The sequence below is a fragment of the Harpia harpyja genome, chromosome 9 (assembly GCF_026419915.1).
Source record: "Harpia harpyja isolate bHarHar1 chromosome 9, bHarHar1 primary haplotype, whole genome shotgun sequence".
Lineage (NCBI taxonomy): Eukaryota > Metazoa > Chordata > Aves > Accipitriformes > Accipitridae > Harpia > Harpia harpyja.
This window is the reverse complement of record NC_068948.1, coordinates 22,046,745-22,064,743: the sequence shown is the minus strand read 5'-3', so window position 1 is coordinate 22,064,743 and position 17,999 is coordinate 22,046,745. Positions and strand designations below refer to the sequence as shown.

Below are 17,999 nucleotides of genomic sequence, written 5' to 3'. Positions count from 1 at the left end.
CAACGTCCACACTCTGGACAACACCAGATCACAACAAATGTGCTAGAGTGGACATGCTGGAGATCAAACCAGTTCTTATGGTAGCAGCTCCTGCCATTTGACTGAACCTGTAAAAGAGCCAGTTTATGGATTCATACACAGTTTTGCAAAAACGGTTCCTGAAAGATTAGGAGAATCTTATTTTGGGTTTCATATTACAGGAGTTGCTTTTGAAGAACAGCTGAAAGCACTCAGTGGACCTACAGTTCTGTACCACAGGTCAGCTCTTCCCCATATGCTCAAGGGCTTGTTTTTCCACCATAAAAATGGAAGTCACCTATGGTAACTTACCAGCTTGATATATAACTGGCAGACGCATTTGTCTGGACAGCAGGTTAAACATTTTCTGAGGAAAAGGTTTTCTAGAGCAATAGCATGTACTTGCTCAGGAAGCCAAAACACAGAATAGAGTATGTTACCAAGAGTATATACAGAGTGTCTAACAAACCACTGCAGTTGCACAGAAATCTAACTTTAATCAATGCTTAGGTCTGCTATAAGCTTTCCTACAGTCCCCACGTAGACAGTTTTTTGGGTTTTTTTCAATCAAAAGTAACATGCCTTTTTTGCTGTGCCCTCCACCTAGCCCCCATCACAAGCTATTCATACATGTACAACACCCCATGCAACAGAGGTCCTATACCCCAACAGGGGCTCCCAGGCATTATAATGCAGACACGTGGAGGTGTGTGGAATAATTAGTGTTCCTCCTGGGCTGTGCTTCCTGCATGAGCCACAGGCTGCAGAACCTGTTCCACCATGAAAGTGGAAGTTAATAACTGAGCAGCAGTTTTCTGCATGTAATTCAGGAAAGCACCTGCCCACTGCAGAGAGAAGGAAAAAACCCACAACTTTTCCACAAACAGTACACAGCATTTCCACATCAATCAGAAACAATGAGTTATTCAAACTCACAAATGCACAGATTGCTTATGGTGTGACGGCAGCCTTCCCCTCCTGTGCCAGGGGCATTAGAGCATGCAGCCCTGCTGCTGAATCAGAAACCAACCAGCTGCATGCCAACGGGGAAAACAAACAATTCTCCAGTATAACTCTACAGGATATAATGTGATGTTTTACATGTTATGGAAATTTCACAGAGAACCTTTAGCACAGTCCTGCCATATAGGGCCCTCTAATGCCTTTGGGACAGCTGCTGATGTTTGGGCATCTCCAGCTTGCACTAACTTAAATGAACAAAAATAATATTCTCACACTTACCTTCCTTCTATAGAGGAAAAACTAGAGTTAGAGAAATTAAGGCCTTTACCCAAGCTACTGACTGCAAGGCAAGAACATTACTTACAAGAGGCAGAGGACTGAGTATCTCTGGCTTTCCCTGAGTGATGAGAAACAGGTTCTCTATTCTGCGTTTTAACCTAGTAGAATAGTTAATACTTACTACATAAAGGACGAAGAAAGCTGCTTGAATTCATAGTGAATAGAAGGATTTGCAATTACACATCACCCATCTGAGTGGGATTTGCTATTTTGCATTTTAAACTTCTTGTCTACACAACAGGAGTCAGTGTTAGAGAATTACTCAGCTATTCTGATCTTTAAAACAACAGTGATGAAAGCATTATGATGAGAAAACTTGCCTCTGAACCAAAGTTTGGAGAAGGTTACTTGGAGAAGGGGACTGTAAATACATGTTGAAGCTGAAGGTCCAAGGGAAACTTAAAAAATATCAAGGTCCCAGCAAGTCACAGATCTCTTGACTCAACTCCACTTACCTCTATGCACAGCAGACTCTAAGCACATCAACAGATAGGAAAGCCTGGCTTCCCGAGACCGGGGAAGGTTCTCCACATTACAGCGGTACTTCTTCAGATCACTTTTACAGGACTTTGCCAGTGAGTAACTGACTTTGTAGTCTTGGGCAATCAGCTTCTGGCGGGTCGTCAGCGCATCACGACACTGCAGGAGACACATTGGGATGGCTGAATGAGTTTCTGTGCACTGGTGGCAGAGAGCTAGATCTGCTGCTAAGTTTTCAAATTGTGTTTCCAAAGATGACTGATGCTTTAAAATTCATGCATTTAAGCTAGACTCCAGTCAAATTTCGTTTGTCTCAGAAACCACACAGTTAACAATGCACACCAAGGTCAACAGAGCAAGGGTTTTAAAGGCAGCAGCTCTCTGCAGATCACTTCTTAAAACTGCACATTCATCCAGCTTTTTGTGAAGAGCTATGGCTGAGAGCATGACTCATTCTTGATAACTAGGATCAGTTGCTGACATTTATCCCAGCTGTGGTATGCACTCACCCCATGCCCTCAAGAAACATCTTTTTCCAGTCACATTTACAAAATAGTGTGTTCTCTGCATTTGTTCTGCAACATGCCGAACAGATGACAGCAGATAAAGCAGTCTAACCATGGGAATTTCTAGCCATTTTCCACAAGTGATGAGGCTCACGAGGATGCACTATGGCCAAACCCAAACCCAGCAGCTGCAAGAACAACCCTCTAAATTTCATCCAAAAAAGGGCCTGTAAAAACACTGCTATGCTTCATAGGTTTTGGTTTAAATTATATGAAAATTAAATCCAAGGGTGGCAGATAATTCAGAATAGCTCAGGCAAATTTGTCAATTCCTGGACTATTTGAAAGGAAGGAAAACTGTGCATGTGTACGGTAGGGAAAACAGGGAGCAATCTCGGCAGAAGGAACAGAGAAGCCCTATAGCCCTCTCCCCTTCCTTACATCAGGTTTTTGACTTTTGTCCCGCTCCTTCCCACATACCTACTCCAGGACCTCAAAGCCCTACTCCAAGATATTCCCACCTCCTCCCTCATGCTCCCATCTCTGTGCCATGACTGGGACCTTGGGACTAGACAGGCTCACAGATAACTCACCCCCTAAAGCAAGGAAAGGTCAGATACAGCCAGGGAGCCCAGCCTGGCGAACAGTTTTGGATTACACAGAGCAAGCCACCCACTAGGCAGCTATTGTCAGCTACATGTGTATGCAGCAGCCGATGCCATCAGCAAGGTGGGACATCTTACTGGATAACAACTTCTACAAAACTAGTGACTTTGCAGATGGTCCAACTTTGGCAGCTACAAGAGTGAAGAACTGGATTTTGTGTTCCTCCTGCTCTGCAAACCGTGCCCTCAGAGCATCCACCCCTCTATCCCTACCAAGTCATCTGCTACAGTTTTGCCTAACCTCTCAACATCTTACATTCGTATCTTAGCTGATCATGGAAAAGACCCCTCAAAAACCACCACTGTCCCTGTACAACCAAAACCAGGTTAAGCAAAAATAGCAGTCCATTTCAGTAACACGCTTGTACAAAATGGAGTTTTTTTTCAAGCCCTCAGGGATCACACTCTCAGTTCTGAATTTGTTAACTGGAACCAAACTTTCAGATAGCAAACGCATTTAAAGAAAAGGAAGTGAGTCTGGTCCCTCCAGGCCTCTGAATCAGGCTCCTTCAGTGGAGCTTCTCCCAGGAGGGCTTTACAGATATTCATCTTCGTATCCTTTCAGAAAGATGATATAATTCCACATAAACCCAAACACTATGATGCTGCTTCCGCAATCACTGAAGGCACTGCTGCCTTCCCGAAACACCTACACCAATACAAACTCTTTTCAGGACTGGCTTTCCAGAACAACTTTTTTGTTGTTGTTGAAAACCACATCTTCAGCAAAAACATAAAGGAAATTCCAGTAACTGAACTGTGCATCTTTCCCACAGAATTTGCTGCTTCATAGTCAGACATGCATAGCCTTGAAAACAAAAATGAAACACACATAGCTTCCCGTACTGAGGCATTTGGGCTGTTTTGTTTCTAATCTGTACATTATGACAGCATTTACCCAAGGCTTACCCCAGCATGGTGCAACTTCTACTTTAAACACTCAATCACAGTGCTACCACTCGAGCTCCATGTCTACCTTCCCAAATTACCCACCCAAAAGCTTTGATTTATTTAAATCCTTAACTTCAAAGGCTGTAACTTGAGTACAATTAATTCAATCCATCAGCACGTAGCTGGAAACACAAACATATCAAAGTAAAAGCATCTGTTAAAGCAGCCGGTTATCTGACCACATAGATGATGGAATTTCCTCAACACTGGAAAAGAATAATGTAGCCTGGACTGATGAATGATCTGATGATTTCTGCATTAAGGATTTGTCTCACTGAGACAGATACCTACCTTTTCACTCATTGATTCTTCAAACTTGTGATTAAAGAGGCACTTGTAGACTCGGCCTTCCCCAGCCTGAGTCTGTGAAACAGAACAGTAACATTTACCATTAAAGATAAGACTTGTAATGCTTAACGAGCAGGCTAAATTACACCTAAAGAGATTTATTTTTTAAACTAGAAATATATTAACTTTAATATTTCGAATGACAGTGATAGCTTCTATACTATAAAAGTCTTTTAAATTTTATTGCATTAAAAAAAAATCTGGTCATGTTCATCATCCTTTTAGTGAGAAGACACTCAGCTGATACAAGCTAATTCAGACTGAACAATGCAGCCTTCCAGCTCATCTCCTGAGAGATAAGGAATGCTGCAAGTAGTCAGACCAGGTTTACCTCGTGCAACAGCTTACCGCTGCAGAAGGCAGCAGTCACTTACCTTTGTTGCCTCCTCCCCATTTGAGTCATTCCACTCCCTGTCACACCAGCTCTGATGGCCATTAAACCATTTATGCCAATTCAGTTCATTAACCCACTGGAAATAACGCTTGTTTGTTGGGTGAGTGAATTTAATACCAGATTTATTGCAAAATGACAGCTACAAGGTGTCTATTTTCAGTATTACATGATCTTGCTCAGGCTCCACTCTACCATTCCACTCCTTCTTTCCAATGGGGTTTTGTGGGTTTTTTTAACCAACTACTGTAGAAAAACATGCAAGAGGAAACTACTCACATTTTCACAAAATCGTTCTCTATCATCTCGGCATGCAAAGTAGAGATGACGGTCCAAGTGGAAGTCATCCGAAGAGAGTTCAGCTACACGAAGAATTGCTTTCTTACACTGATCAGAAACCTGAATTCGAGGATCAGTCTCCTCTGCCTCTTTTACCAGGCCTTTTTCCAGGCATGCCACCACCTCTCCTTGCGAGTGGGCATCCTACGTGAGAAGAGCAAGACATCTGTAACCAACCACTTATGTAATCAAGTGGTCTGTGAATCTGGATAAGCACCGCATAAATTAAGTGACAAGCTGTCTACACAGAGACTTCCAAAAGTTCAGCCTAAACTGCATTTGCATTCATAGGAGGCAACAGTTAATATCTGTACTATCCACACACTTTATACATCACCATCCTGCTGATGGCCACGGTGAAATCCCCTCCTCCAACACTCTGGGTTTGTTTTAACATGACTTAATGAGATTATCGCTACTTAGTCACACTGCTCAGAGCAGTTTACCAAAATGGCCAAATTATCTTTAATCTGACATAACTCTCTTTGCACCATGGCAACAGCAGGCACCAGCATCACATTAAGAACATACTTGGGGGAGAGAAAAATCATAGTTCCTCCCTGCTGAGACAGGCCTTCAGTTTGGGTGGTGATAATTAGTGATGCTAAAAAGGCCACAAAGGAGCTTTGACCAATGTAGGCTTCTCAATGCTAATTCCTCCATTAAGGTGCTAAAAAAATTCAAAGCATTCAAGAATAGACAAAGTCTCGGACAAAGCAGTTCTGGCCCAATACTGTACACCACAGCCACTGTCCCGCAAGCCTGAAGACGACTTTAGGCTATGACCAGCGACTGCCAGAGAGCCTGTGCTTTGTATGAAAGCCCAGAAGAGGCAAGGCAAGGCTCTGTTTAGTTTCCTACATCCTTTTTACATGTTTAGAAAGGGAACCATACCCCCTCTATACCTCGAATTTCTCTAATAAACAAGAACTCTTCTGGAACAGATCTCTCAAGGCTTCTGTAAGTCTCTCCTGTGAAGACCACCTTAATTTATGCTGCTCTGCTGTGAGAGAATATTGCTACTAAATTTATATCAGACTATCTGGAGTATACAACAAGCCATGAATATTTTATTTGCATACATCAACCTGACATTTGCAGTAACCATTTAGGAGCTATCCCTTCAGCCCACTCTTGCCAAGTAGATTCATCCATTGCTGTTGCAACAGCATGAGTAAGAAAGCAGTCTCGCTAAAACATGACCGTGACTATTCAAAGCCATGCAACTCTTGCAAATCTTTTTGTTCTGACGTGTTTCCTCAGGCAGGCAGCCTTTCATTCCTGTTTTAACTCTGCTACACTTGGAGCACAAGCAGAACTGGCCAATTAAAGTCATAAACACAACCCAGAAGTATCATCAGTTTAAAAGGGCTAAAAGTAGTTTTCCCCTTAAAAAAAGCAAAAAAACCCAAACCCACACACCCTAAAACTCCGTATTTTGGTTTGCTCTTTTCTTTGAGTGGGAACTGGCCAACTCCACATGCTGGCCAGGTATCAGCATCTTTGAAAAAATATAATTATATATTAACAGTCCCTTTAGGACTGAACCCAAAAGGGATCTGAGGAATACTAGTTAGCAGTACATTCACCACATTACTTAAAATTGTCATTTATCCATAACCACACCAAACACACACACTGTTCCACAAATCCTTGTGGTCAGTCATAGGCAGTAATTACAACTGAGGAGCTGGCAAGCATAAATGATTGAGAACAACCATTTTAAGCTCCTCTGGCAGTTTTTTGTTCCAGCCTAGGTGAGGTTGCAGCTGGGAGGCAAGGCAGGCCAAGATTACTCTCACTTACCTGCAGCCTCCCCTTGCAAGCCAGCAAAGGCAGCACAAAACAAGTTTTCCTGGTAGGAAAATCAGAAGTTTCCTGGTTTCTTGAAGCATGGGTCTAGATTCCTGGCCAGAGTCATGCTATATATGAAAGTGAACCTATTTTTGATAGCCTAGTGAAAGTGGATTTCCATATGCTGGATACTGAATGTTTACTGTTGCATTTCAGGGACATAACATGAAATGACTAACTTATTGCATTACTTCGCAAATACAATTTTTACATTTGGGTAGATCATCTTGTGGTGCTGTCTGCTGCCCTGTATTAGAGCAATTTTAAAACATATCAGACTTAACAGAAATGGAAACACACGCAAGTCAGCACAGCTAGCTCCTGATAGATGCAGTCCTGCTCTTTTCCCCACCTCCAGCATTCACATGCCTTCTTGTGGTGCCATTAGTGTTCCTGCTCCCTGTTCGTACTTAAATGCCTAGCCTGAGCAAACTTCACTAAGCAGAGAGTACAAGCTCCTGGCAAGGTAAAAGACCATCAGCTTACCATATCTGTTCCATAGATCAAAAGGTGTATAAAAATCCAGATCAGGATGTATGCTTGTCACCATACTGAAGCACAGGATAACTGATCACAGTTTTACAAGGCTTTAATTATAAGCTAACACCTACTGTATTTAAGATTGTACAGTCTCTTACTGCAGACTGGAGGGGAAGACAAATGTGTGTATGGCTGGACTCAACCACCTTTTTCTAAAGCAGCTGGCCATCAAAAGTTTGACAGGCTCATCCTAAGAAGGGTGGCAGGGCAGCTTTGACACACACTTGTGGTACCCTGCATCACTTTGCGGCACTCTGCCACACAGAGCTGCCTGCTCCCACCTGCACTCCACATGCCACCAGTCCTGCAGGACCAGCTCAGCTTCAGAGGCACCAAAGCTGAGGGTTGGCATCCCACAGCATGAGCTCTCCTGGTCCTGCTACAGCACTGGCTGCCTGGTGCATAAAAGGGTATAAATGCCTGCTGCAGCTCTGCTGTAGAATGAATCCCAAAGCTTTTCCTCTATCCAGCGCCCCGTTGTCAGAAAGCCTCTACCTTAAGAGTTGAAGACCTTTAAGTGTATTCCACAAGTCAGGATGCCCCAGAATTGCTGTAGGGGCTGACAAGATTCTAGGCCTCATTCCTCCATTGCAACACACTGAAATACAAGAGATTAAATCTAAAAACCTGTATTGGGTCTGGCTGAGATGGAGTTAATACTCCCCATAGCAGCCCTCATAGCACTGTGCTCTGCATCAGTAGCTAGAAAGGTGTTGATAACACACCTGTGGGAACCCCGCGCTGGTCCACAGTGGAGCAGATATCCACCTGCAGCCCGTGGAGGACCCCACGCCGGAGCAGGTGGGTTCCCAAAGGAGGCTGTGACCCCGTGGGAACCCCGCACTGGAGCAGGCTCCTGGCAGGACCTGCGGATCTGTGGAGAGAGGAGCCCACGGAGCAGGTTTTCTGGCAGGACTTGTGACCCCGTGGGGGACCCACGCTGGAGCAGTCTGTGCCTGAAGGACTACACACCGTGGAAAGGACCCATGCTGGAGCAGTTCATGAAGAACTGCAGCCCGTGGGAAGGACCCACGTTGGAGAAGTTCGTGGAGGACTGTCTCCCATGGGTGGGACCCCATGCTGGAGCGGGGGAAGAGTGTGATGAGTCCTCCCCCTGAGGAGGATGAAGCGGCAGAAAATAACGTGTGATGAACTGACCTTAAACCCCATCCCCGTCCCCCTGTGCCGCTGGGGGGTTGGTAGAGAGTCTGGGAGTGAAGTTGTGCCCAGGAAAAAGGGAGGGGGGGAGGGAAGGTGTTCTGAGATTTGGTTTTATTTCTCATTACCCTACTCTGGTTGATTTATAATAAATTGAGTTCATTTTCCCCAAACTGAGTCTGTTTTGCCCCTGACGGTAATTGGTGAGTGATCTCTCCTGTCCTTATCTCGACCCACAAGCTCTGTTATATTTTCTCTCCCCTGTCCAGCTGAGAAGGAGGGGGAGTGAGTGATAGAACGGCATTGGTGGGCACCTGGCGTCCAGCCAGGGTTAACCCATCACAAAACCACACATGTTTTTTTGGAATTGTTGCTTCACCACCACTATCAATCTTAAATGGAGAATTTTAACTTAAAGTTGCAAAGAGCTGTTAAACATACGAGATAATTATCTAGTCTGGAGTGCCTTGAAACTCTACATAGTTTTATGAAAGGATACATATAGATCCACAAAGGATACAAGCAGCTTTCCAGTACTGTCCTACAGCACTTTGAGCCACAGAGAAATGGAACTAAGTTCTAAATTTGCCCAAGCAAACCCTCTTCAGCACAATGCTTTGGGAGATTTTAATTCCCATGACCAAAATTCAAACTCCAGGCACATGGGTTTAGGCCCAGACAATTTTAAAAACCTTGTTCTTACTATTAATTTTCCAACAGATTCACACACACCCCCAACTATAGTTTAGGCTTTGCAATTCTTGTTTATTTTTTTGTCATTTTCAGAAGTTCCACAGGAAAAGACTTTATTCTGTCTGAAACCTGACATGCCTCAAGTTCATGACTGTTCTAGCTGCAGACTTGCAGAGAGAAGCTAGAAAGGTGACCAGAAAAGAGTCAAGAGTAGAAGGGAGCAGCAGGCAGAAGGGTAAAACATAACCTGTCTTATCAGCACAGCACCTTGCACTGAACGGCTGTGCTGACTTGCTGGAGCCAGAGCAGTCAGGCTACAGAAAACCACCCAGCAGATGTGTCACGAGTTCCAGTTTGGGACTCCACCTGGCTAACCCAGACCAGGGCTACAGGGACAGCTCTTAGGTTAGCTAGTACTTCAGTTGATAGTACACTGCTATAATACTATATTCAGTAAACAAAGACTGAGCTGAATGTCTTCATCTCTTCCCATTTAGACTCATTTCTCCTCTGTGTCCAGTACTTCTATGAAACCAGGCAAAAAGTGAGAGCAACTGTACTTGAAGCACTTAGGGGTGGGGGGGAAATCAAGAAAACAATGGTCTCCTAATGTGTCTTTTTTTAGAAATCTGAAAAATACTATTATCTGGTAAAGTACTACAACAGATGTGCAACTGACACTTATGCAGCCTTCATTATGGCAAATAATCAACTCCAGTTTGGACATCATGGCTAAATCCAGCACCTGGGCAACTATACACTACCCACTAGTTTGATATAATCCTGGACATTACCAGGATCAGTAAAGCAGCTCATTCTGATAGGCAGCCCAAGAACAAAAACTCCATTGCAATTACCAATTTCAATTTCAAATTAGATCCCTATTGCATGAAGACAAAGCAAGCTTTAAACACCAGGAGACCAAATTCACTATAAAGCACAACAGTCAACTGGAAAGGTGATTGAAACTACTATTAAATATTTCTCCATTAACTGGAAGGAAAAAAAAACCCACAAACAATTCCACAACACAGGCATATTACAAAACTTAATGCTTTCAAATGACACATCTACGGCCTTTCTGCTATATCCAGCAAAACGAAGTCTACAGTCAGACTGAGACTTCTAAGCTGTACTTTATTGCTCTTACAGAGTAGAAAACCAACAAGAAACACGGAAAAGAAAGCACAGAAAGTACCACATCAGAAGCAACAAACACAGCAGGAACAGAATTCAATTAGCAAGTAGAAAGCAAGCTAAAACAAAAAAAGGAAGTATAGAAAAGGAAAACAGTTAGCTAGCAGAGGGGCTTCAAGAGGCAGGGTAATTCCAGAATACCTATTAAAGTGCCTTTTACAGTTAAAAATGCCAGTTTATCCCAGTTACTATGATGAAGCTATCATATTGCAATCTACTAGCCACCTAATGTGGATGGAGTTAGTGGTCTAGCAGTGCTTATTTCCATTAAAAAAAAAAAAAAAAAAAAAAAAAAAAAAGAGACAGATGAATCTCTTCCCCCATCTTCCTCCTTAGGTGTCCAGGTCCTGTTTATGAAATTCACAGTTACATTCAGTCACACAAAAGGGTAATGACTGCTTCTCTACAGGCAACTCTCAGAAGCTACAGCATGGAAATAAAACCTCAACCAGCATCTGACGGGAGTAAATTAGATGAGATTTCTCCAAAGCAGAAAAGGGATTGAACAGAACATCAACAAAAGAAATGCTTGCATAGCCATTTATAGCTGTTTCCATAGCAGTATAAATACTTCAATTGCTTTAAGTGCCAAGGATGACAGCATAACAAAAGACATCATATGACAGGCTGCAACGCTTTCACAAACCAAGGCAAAATATTCTGGGTTGGGTACCAAGAAAGTGAGGAATATGCACAAACCACACTAACCCCCATAAAAGGTTGGTTAGTGACTCGCTTTGCTATCCCACAGAAACTTGGTGACCCAAAGGTTGCATTTGTTTCCCTCTCCTAGATGCCTTGTGACCTTAGTCCCCACGGCCATCTCACCCTTCACCCGCCTTAACTTCTGTGACCAACACGGTGGGTTATGTGGTTACAAACACAAGCCTACCAGCACTGGTTTCACTTCTACTAGATGAGATTTGGCTTAGACTCATGAAATCCAGGCTACTGCACCCTTCAGTGCTACCGTAAGTATTTTAATTTATTTTAATTTGGTCAGGCCACAGGTAATATGTAGACCTGACACCCAGGACTCCCATATTACACTTCTGATTCTATACTGATTGTTAAAAGCAATTTCTTATTTCTTGAGGTCCTCCAGGCCAGGATTAGGAGACCCCTTACTTCATGGAGAAAGCAAGTTACTCAGCTGTTACTAGTCCAAACCTGTGGTGCCTGGAAGTTCCTCCCACTTCTACAGCTGCTATTGTTCTTTAAAGCAAGTACTTATTTTTGTGCTTTCTGTTGTCCAGCTAAGCCTTCTGGAATACATTAGCACTTCAATTTAACACACTACGGATGTGAAGCTGCTTACAGCAGCTAACATCTCAAACAACTAGGAAAACTTTTTTTAACCAGAAAAGTGTATATTTTTTGTTAAATCTTTTTACCTCCTCATTAATAGCTGATTTAAGAGACTAATTGTTAAAGTGTAAGACCTATAATTTAAAAAGCACTGTAAAAAGTTGATAGGCTAATTTTAACTCTGTCCCTAAACATAAAAACTTACTGTAAAAGCCACTCATTCCTGCCACACTACATAATTGCTGCCTGCATTAGTTATGCTGAAGTAGACAGGGAAAGACAGTGCCTTGAAAATAACCCTACATCTAGTCACCACAAACTGCTCTTTGCATCAACCTCCGCTTAAGTCGCATATGGCAAAAGAACACTGATTTAGTAAAAGCAGTACAGTGTTTAAGTCTCTACTACTAAAATATGACACTAGGTAATACGTGCCCTTCAACTGTTTTTCGGGTGGGCAGGGGAAAGGGGAGGCAACAGATATAAGCTCTTGATCCAGTCTATCAACTACAGCCTGAGAAAACAGAAAGGATTATAGCACAGGCCACATCACCTTGATAACCTTCTTGCATCAGACCTGACCAGACTGTGAAATAAGCCTAGCAATAGGTCTGCTTAAATCTATTGTTCGGGTTCATCATATCGAGTCAAGCCTGACAGAGCGTGATCAAAAAGACAACTACCTACCAGATCACCTGTAGTGCGGTAAGGAAAGACAAATGAAAGTCATCTCTGAATAGCAGTCCCTCATAGAGGAACAAATGCATATTTATTAAAGAGGAACTATACAGAATCAGAACATCACCCTTTTCAGACAGATGAGGTAATACATCTATTTGCTCAGTTGCAAGTAAGACAATACTACTATCGCAGAGTCTCCACATAAGTTTCCTTACGTGAATGACTTTTACAAGCCTATTGACAATCTACATGTTCTCTGGATACCTTTTCTCCAGGTCGAATGCTGCCACATTTCAGGAGATTGATGTCAGCCTTGCAGTCATCCATGAAGCCACAGATCAACCGATAATCACTGAAGATAATGGCTGTCATTTTAGTGATATACTGATGGCACTGGTATTCAGTGATGTTGCCTCTGTGATCCACCAAACATGACACCAAGAAGCCTTTACCAGCTGGTTCATCTGCACACTCCTTGATCTATTTAGAAAAAAGAAAAAAAAATAAAAATAGAGTGGCTGCAGCTACTGAATTTAACCTTTTTTTAAAAAAAAACAAACCACCAACATCCAAGAAACTTGGATCTGCAGCTTCAAAATCTGCTGGCAAAGAAACCCTCTAGGCTTTAGTTTGATTTTCAACAAGTCAGAATACTTGAGAATATTTCAGAAGTGAGAAATACCTCATGTGTGCCAGTATCTGAAGAAAGCAAATGCAGCGACCTTGAGGATTATAAACCCTCTTGCTCAATAATCATCTTTCATAATAATCACATTGAACCCCTGCAATCAAGTGGATTTGTAGGAAAAAAATGCTAGTTTGACAAACCTTTATTTAGAAAGCTGAGCATACTACAACATCGCTAAATCATACTTGGACCCCCATTAGTGACCTGACCTTGTACAATATAACATTTTGGCTAGAAGTGAGACTGATTAAAAAGTCAACACCATATTTATTGAACTGTTTATAACTTGCTGGAAGCTGAAAATTACTATAAAGGAAAATCCTCATCAAATTCATTTTTATCAGGCTCTTATAGGAACTGATTGTTGGTACTAAACCATTTTACTCAGCGGTCTAAAAAAAAATAAAAATCACGGCTAACAAAAGCTGAAAGCTGTGCAAGGATTGGAAAAGCAGTGTACATGAACAGACAGGTCTCCAATATAAATCGCAGCCTGCACTGCTCAGGGAATCAGTCAGTAAGGCCAAAACCATCATCTTTGGAAGCAAAAGATGCAGACAGTTTTGACAGCATCTTTCCAAAGGAAGTGGAAAACGTGGTTACTTATCACTTAAGGATGATCCCCGAGGAATCTTGCAATAGGAGCAGTGCAATCCCTTCCTCCAAGGAGCATCGAGATTACACAGACTCTTTTTAACCCTAGGAAGCCTGTGTTGAAATACTTGCCCAGTTCTTGTGTCCCCTGTTCAGGAGTATGCTGTAAATTGCAGCCATAATGATGCAGAAAGCATGCTTGACAGCCAGACACTAAAGTTCAGTGGTGACAGTTTTTCAAGCAATAGATACATGGGTTAACTCAGTTACATCAAAGCTTTGTTCCTGTACAAATACTGAAGGGCTCATCAATCTAAAGGGAGATCCATGGCAATCAATAATCCAAGCAGGTTCAGATACCAAGCAAGGGGGGCAGTGCTAAGGGAACAGGCAGGGAACCATTTTATCGGTTCTCAAATACCAAGTTGGAATTTTTATACTGGAGATTTTAAAAAAAGGGAGAGCCATCTCTAGAAAGATATATTCTAATTCAAACAAGAATTAGCTCAGGGCATCCTGTGACAGACTCATACAGGTCAGACTAGATGAATAAAACATATCTCTGCCTCAGCTTATGAGGCCATTGCTTTCTACATAACAAATAAAACATGCAACATTTTAAACACCATTATGTGAAGGCAGATGTAGGCTAGTAGAACATTTTGTATTTAATCTACATAGCTATTGGAAAAACATAGTTACTAAGGTTAATGTAATTGTTATAGATAAGGCATAAAATACTTTCTGAAGTGAGAGCACGTATGATTCATTGCAGGGTGAAAGGGAGAGGGTTGAGCAAGCTTTCTCTGAGAAAGCTGCATATTCAGTTTGGCTCTACTGCAGCTCAAGTACCACGAGCCAAACCAGCACACAACAGCAACATGCTGGTTTTGGAAGAGCCTGGCTTTGGAAACAGCCCCAGAGCTCCACGGCCTGAGCCAGCAGACTGCATAAAAGACCCAGCAATCATGTTATTGCCTGGCTACTTCTGAAACAACCACCATTATGTGGTAGCCAACTATAATTCTAGATTAAAACTATCACCAGAACTTACAAAATCACAACAGTTGAGAAAAAAGTTGGTATTTATATCTATATCTAGCTGATAAAATTAAAGGTGGACTTTTCAGAATGTACCCGGTTGGGACAGTCACCAACTCCCAAATGACTTTTACTAGAAATTACTCTTCTAGTTGTATTTTGCTCTTAATACAAAGCAATACTTAAAATCAGAGCTCAGTCACCAGCACGAAAACTGTTACTGTGAATTAAAAGAAAAATATTAATAGGCTAATACTGCATGTCAGCAGTATATTCCCACTACATACGTTGGTTTTAAAGAGTGTTTTGCAAGTACTTTTAAAAATTAGTCAATAGTTTATGCACCTGCCTCAGTATTAAGTATCAGAAGATGAAACACATGAGATTATTGTTACTTATGCAATATTTTTTCTTCTTTAAATAAAAACCACTCACCAAACAGCAGAATACCAGCAGTTCATGTTCTCATTCACCACAATTGTAAGAGAAACACTGGTGGTTAATGTACAGCTAAAAAGCTATGCTCTTCCCACTGCTTTTCTACATCATATCCCAGATTTAGAGGGCATCATTTACAACAATGCCAGACTGTCACTGTACAAAAGTGGTAACTAAACAGACTGTTAAAAGAGCATTTTCAAGAATGCCTTGGTCATAAAAATTCTGCAGCAGCTATATGACGTAAAACAGAAAAATATAATCTACCCTATGACTGCAAAAAGTGAGATTTGACAGATTTCACAGTGTTTGCTTTTGGGAGTTATTGAACTCCAAACACAATGTAACCCTTTGATGCAAGCTGTTTTCCTTCCATTGTTTAATATTCTAGCCTTCTTGTATTAACTGTTTTCTTGATCTGTCCTTATACTAAACAATAGTTTCCCACTAATGCTATTCTTACCACAACTCAGCTGGTGCTGAGAAGGGGAAGCAGAACCCTGGCAGGCCATGAAGAAAAAGCAATCGAGTACCCCTCAACTACATTATTAATTCCCAAACTTTTGGAGCCAGGCTGCTGTTGACATCCTCAATTTCCCAGATCTTTGTGTGTTCCTCTCAAATGAAAACTTTGTAAAGAACGGGGATCCACGTAGTCCATCAAAACGTGAGGACTTGGGGAACCACTCAAACATGCACTGACATATTCCTCATGCAATAAGCAAGTCTGCACCACTGAAAACTAGACCTACGGAAAACAAACTGTCAACTCAAACTGGGGTTGGAGAGACAATTTGCTATTCATGCAACTGATTGTCTTTCAAGAAAACCTACTTTGAAAGTCACAAAGAGGCCAATATCTAGAGCAAACTGAATTTTTTTTAAAAGGCAAGTTTATGGGTAGGCAAAATTATTCTGGTGGATATTCAAAGGGTGTTTTTCAGAGCATGGTTTAATGACTGAATTAAGTCAGCTGAAGCCTGTACTGCTGTAAAGAGCCTTGGTTGCAGTGCTTCCCTTAAGTCTAGCTGAAAACTACCCCAACCAAAGGTAAAAAAACTCAGCTCAGTCAGCTCCTGCGTGGTTGAGTGCATAGCCTCAAGAGCTCTAGCATGAGCACAAGGAAAGAAATGATTAATCAAGTAATCTTTGAAGCTGGACTAAGGTGTGTTGATGCTTGAGACACAGAGGACTAGCTCCTAGTGCAACCTAAAAAGATGAAGTTCCTAACAGAACTAATTACTCCTTGGAGTAATTAAACTTTGAGCCACAAAGAAAAAAAAAGCTGATTCATCATTTGATGTCTATGTACTTATCCTCTCTGCTAGCAAAACACAATCCAAAACCAGCCTTACGCTAAATTCAGTGGAACCCCCACTACACCAACACTGCTACAATTCTCCAACACTTGATAAAGAGGGGACAAATCCAATCCACAACAGATTTCTGACAAAAGGTCAGGTAAGAGCTGACAGGTTGTTAGTTTATCATTTCTTTCCCCCACCCCTTTGTCTGGTACCACTAACGTAACTGGTTTTTTCCACAAGGAGATCGAATTAATTACACCTAATAATTTGGCATGTAAGACTAGAGCTTCCCCAAACCCAAAACATTATTCGCACACTAATTCACTATCACAGAGAAATGAAAAAAAGCTTAGTGCCACAATAGCAGCCATGCCTTTCTTCTGGCTTACCTCTGCAATAGTGGACTTGCAGACTTCTCTGGCCACGGATTCAAACTTCGGATCTGTAGTCAGGTTCAACTTGTAGTTCCACAACAGCTATAGAGAGAGAATTTATAGAAAGGGGGTTTAAGAGCTTCCCATGAAGAATGACATATTTTGCTTCAGAAAAGAATGAAACATCATTTATTCCTAATCTGTATCATCATCCTTCTACAACGCAACAATCAATGCAAAGTCTCCTTGACAATTTTGTCCCTTCATTTCTGCAATAATTTTCTCATCCTGAACAAATTCAGACTGTTAAAAAATCTCTCCATAAGGTCATGAGCTGACTCATTAAAAGGAAATATGTCTAATGAAGACAATTTCATAACTGAAAGGATAAAACAACGAAAGCTGTAACTTGCTACCTGCTGCATATTTAGCAGTGTCTTTAGCCCACCACACCTTTCTGTGCCATGACTTGTCTGCAGGATGCAAACGAGCTAACAAAAATGGAGTCCTCAATATGAGCAGGTTTCATGCTGAAAACCTAATAAAAGCCTAGCAAAAAAGGAAGTAGGACAATGCAGCTAGGTCCCTTATTCACTTCCTTCTGTGAGGCACTGCAATCAACTTTTTGGATGCAGATATATTTCAAACCTATAGAAGGTTCTCTCTCTTGCTAAGCACAACGATACATTAGAGGTTAGACTGCAAAACGCCTCAGTAAGGGTGACTGTTCTTCTAGGAGCCAGAGATTAGCTCACATAGGAGCCTAGATGCATTTGGTCATTGTGTGCAAGAATCAGTCTTGGGCAAGTCACACTCTGCAGATATATACACATCCCAGATGACCTCCTGAGGCACCATGAAGTAAAAACACAGGGTAAGATAGCAAAACCTCAGCAAATTAATAGCCAAGATGTTGCCTGAGAAAAGCTCTATTAGCTTATCTGCTTTTCTCTAGGAACTTCAGTTGCATTTTAACATTTTTCATTAACATAAAGATTAAATAGTGTTAAAAATTTATTTAAAATACTCTGCCTTTGTGACAAAATCAAATTAATATCAAAAAGATAAACTTCAAAATAAAGTTTGACCAAACTGTTTAAATTGTGCACAAAATGCTAAGAACGCA

The 17,999-nt window shown here is 41.6% G+C and overlaps 1 protein-coding gene across 1 annotated transcript in view; it reads right to left on the bottom strand.

Annotated features, from left to right (window-relative positions):
* Window positions 1-17,999, bottom strand: part of GLG1 (golgi glycoprotein 1) — an 86,586-nt gene that overhangs the window by 24,754 nt on the left and 43,833 nt on the right. The window contains exons 3-7 of the mRNA XM_052795983.1: window positions 16,889-16,975; window positions 12,696-12,911; window positions 4,941-5,144; window positions 4,214-4,285; window positions 1,776-1,959 (exon numbers count right to left, since the gene is read on the bottom strand). Coding sequence (XP_052651943.1) covers window positions 1,776-1,959; window positions 4,214-4,285; window positions 4,941-5,144; window positions 12,696-12,911; window positions 16,889-16,975 — 763 coding nt within the window. The remainder of the gene's footprint in view (window positions 1-1,775; window positions 1,960-4,213; window positions 4,286-4,940; window positions 5,145-12,695; window positions 12,912-16,888; window positions 16,976-17,999) is intronic.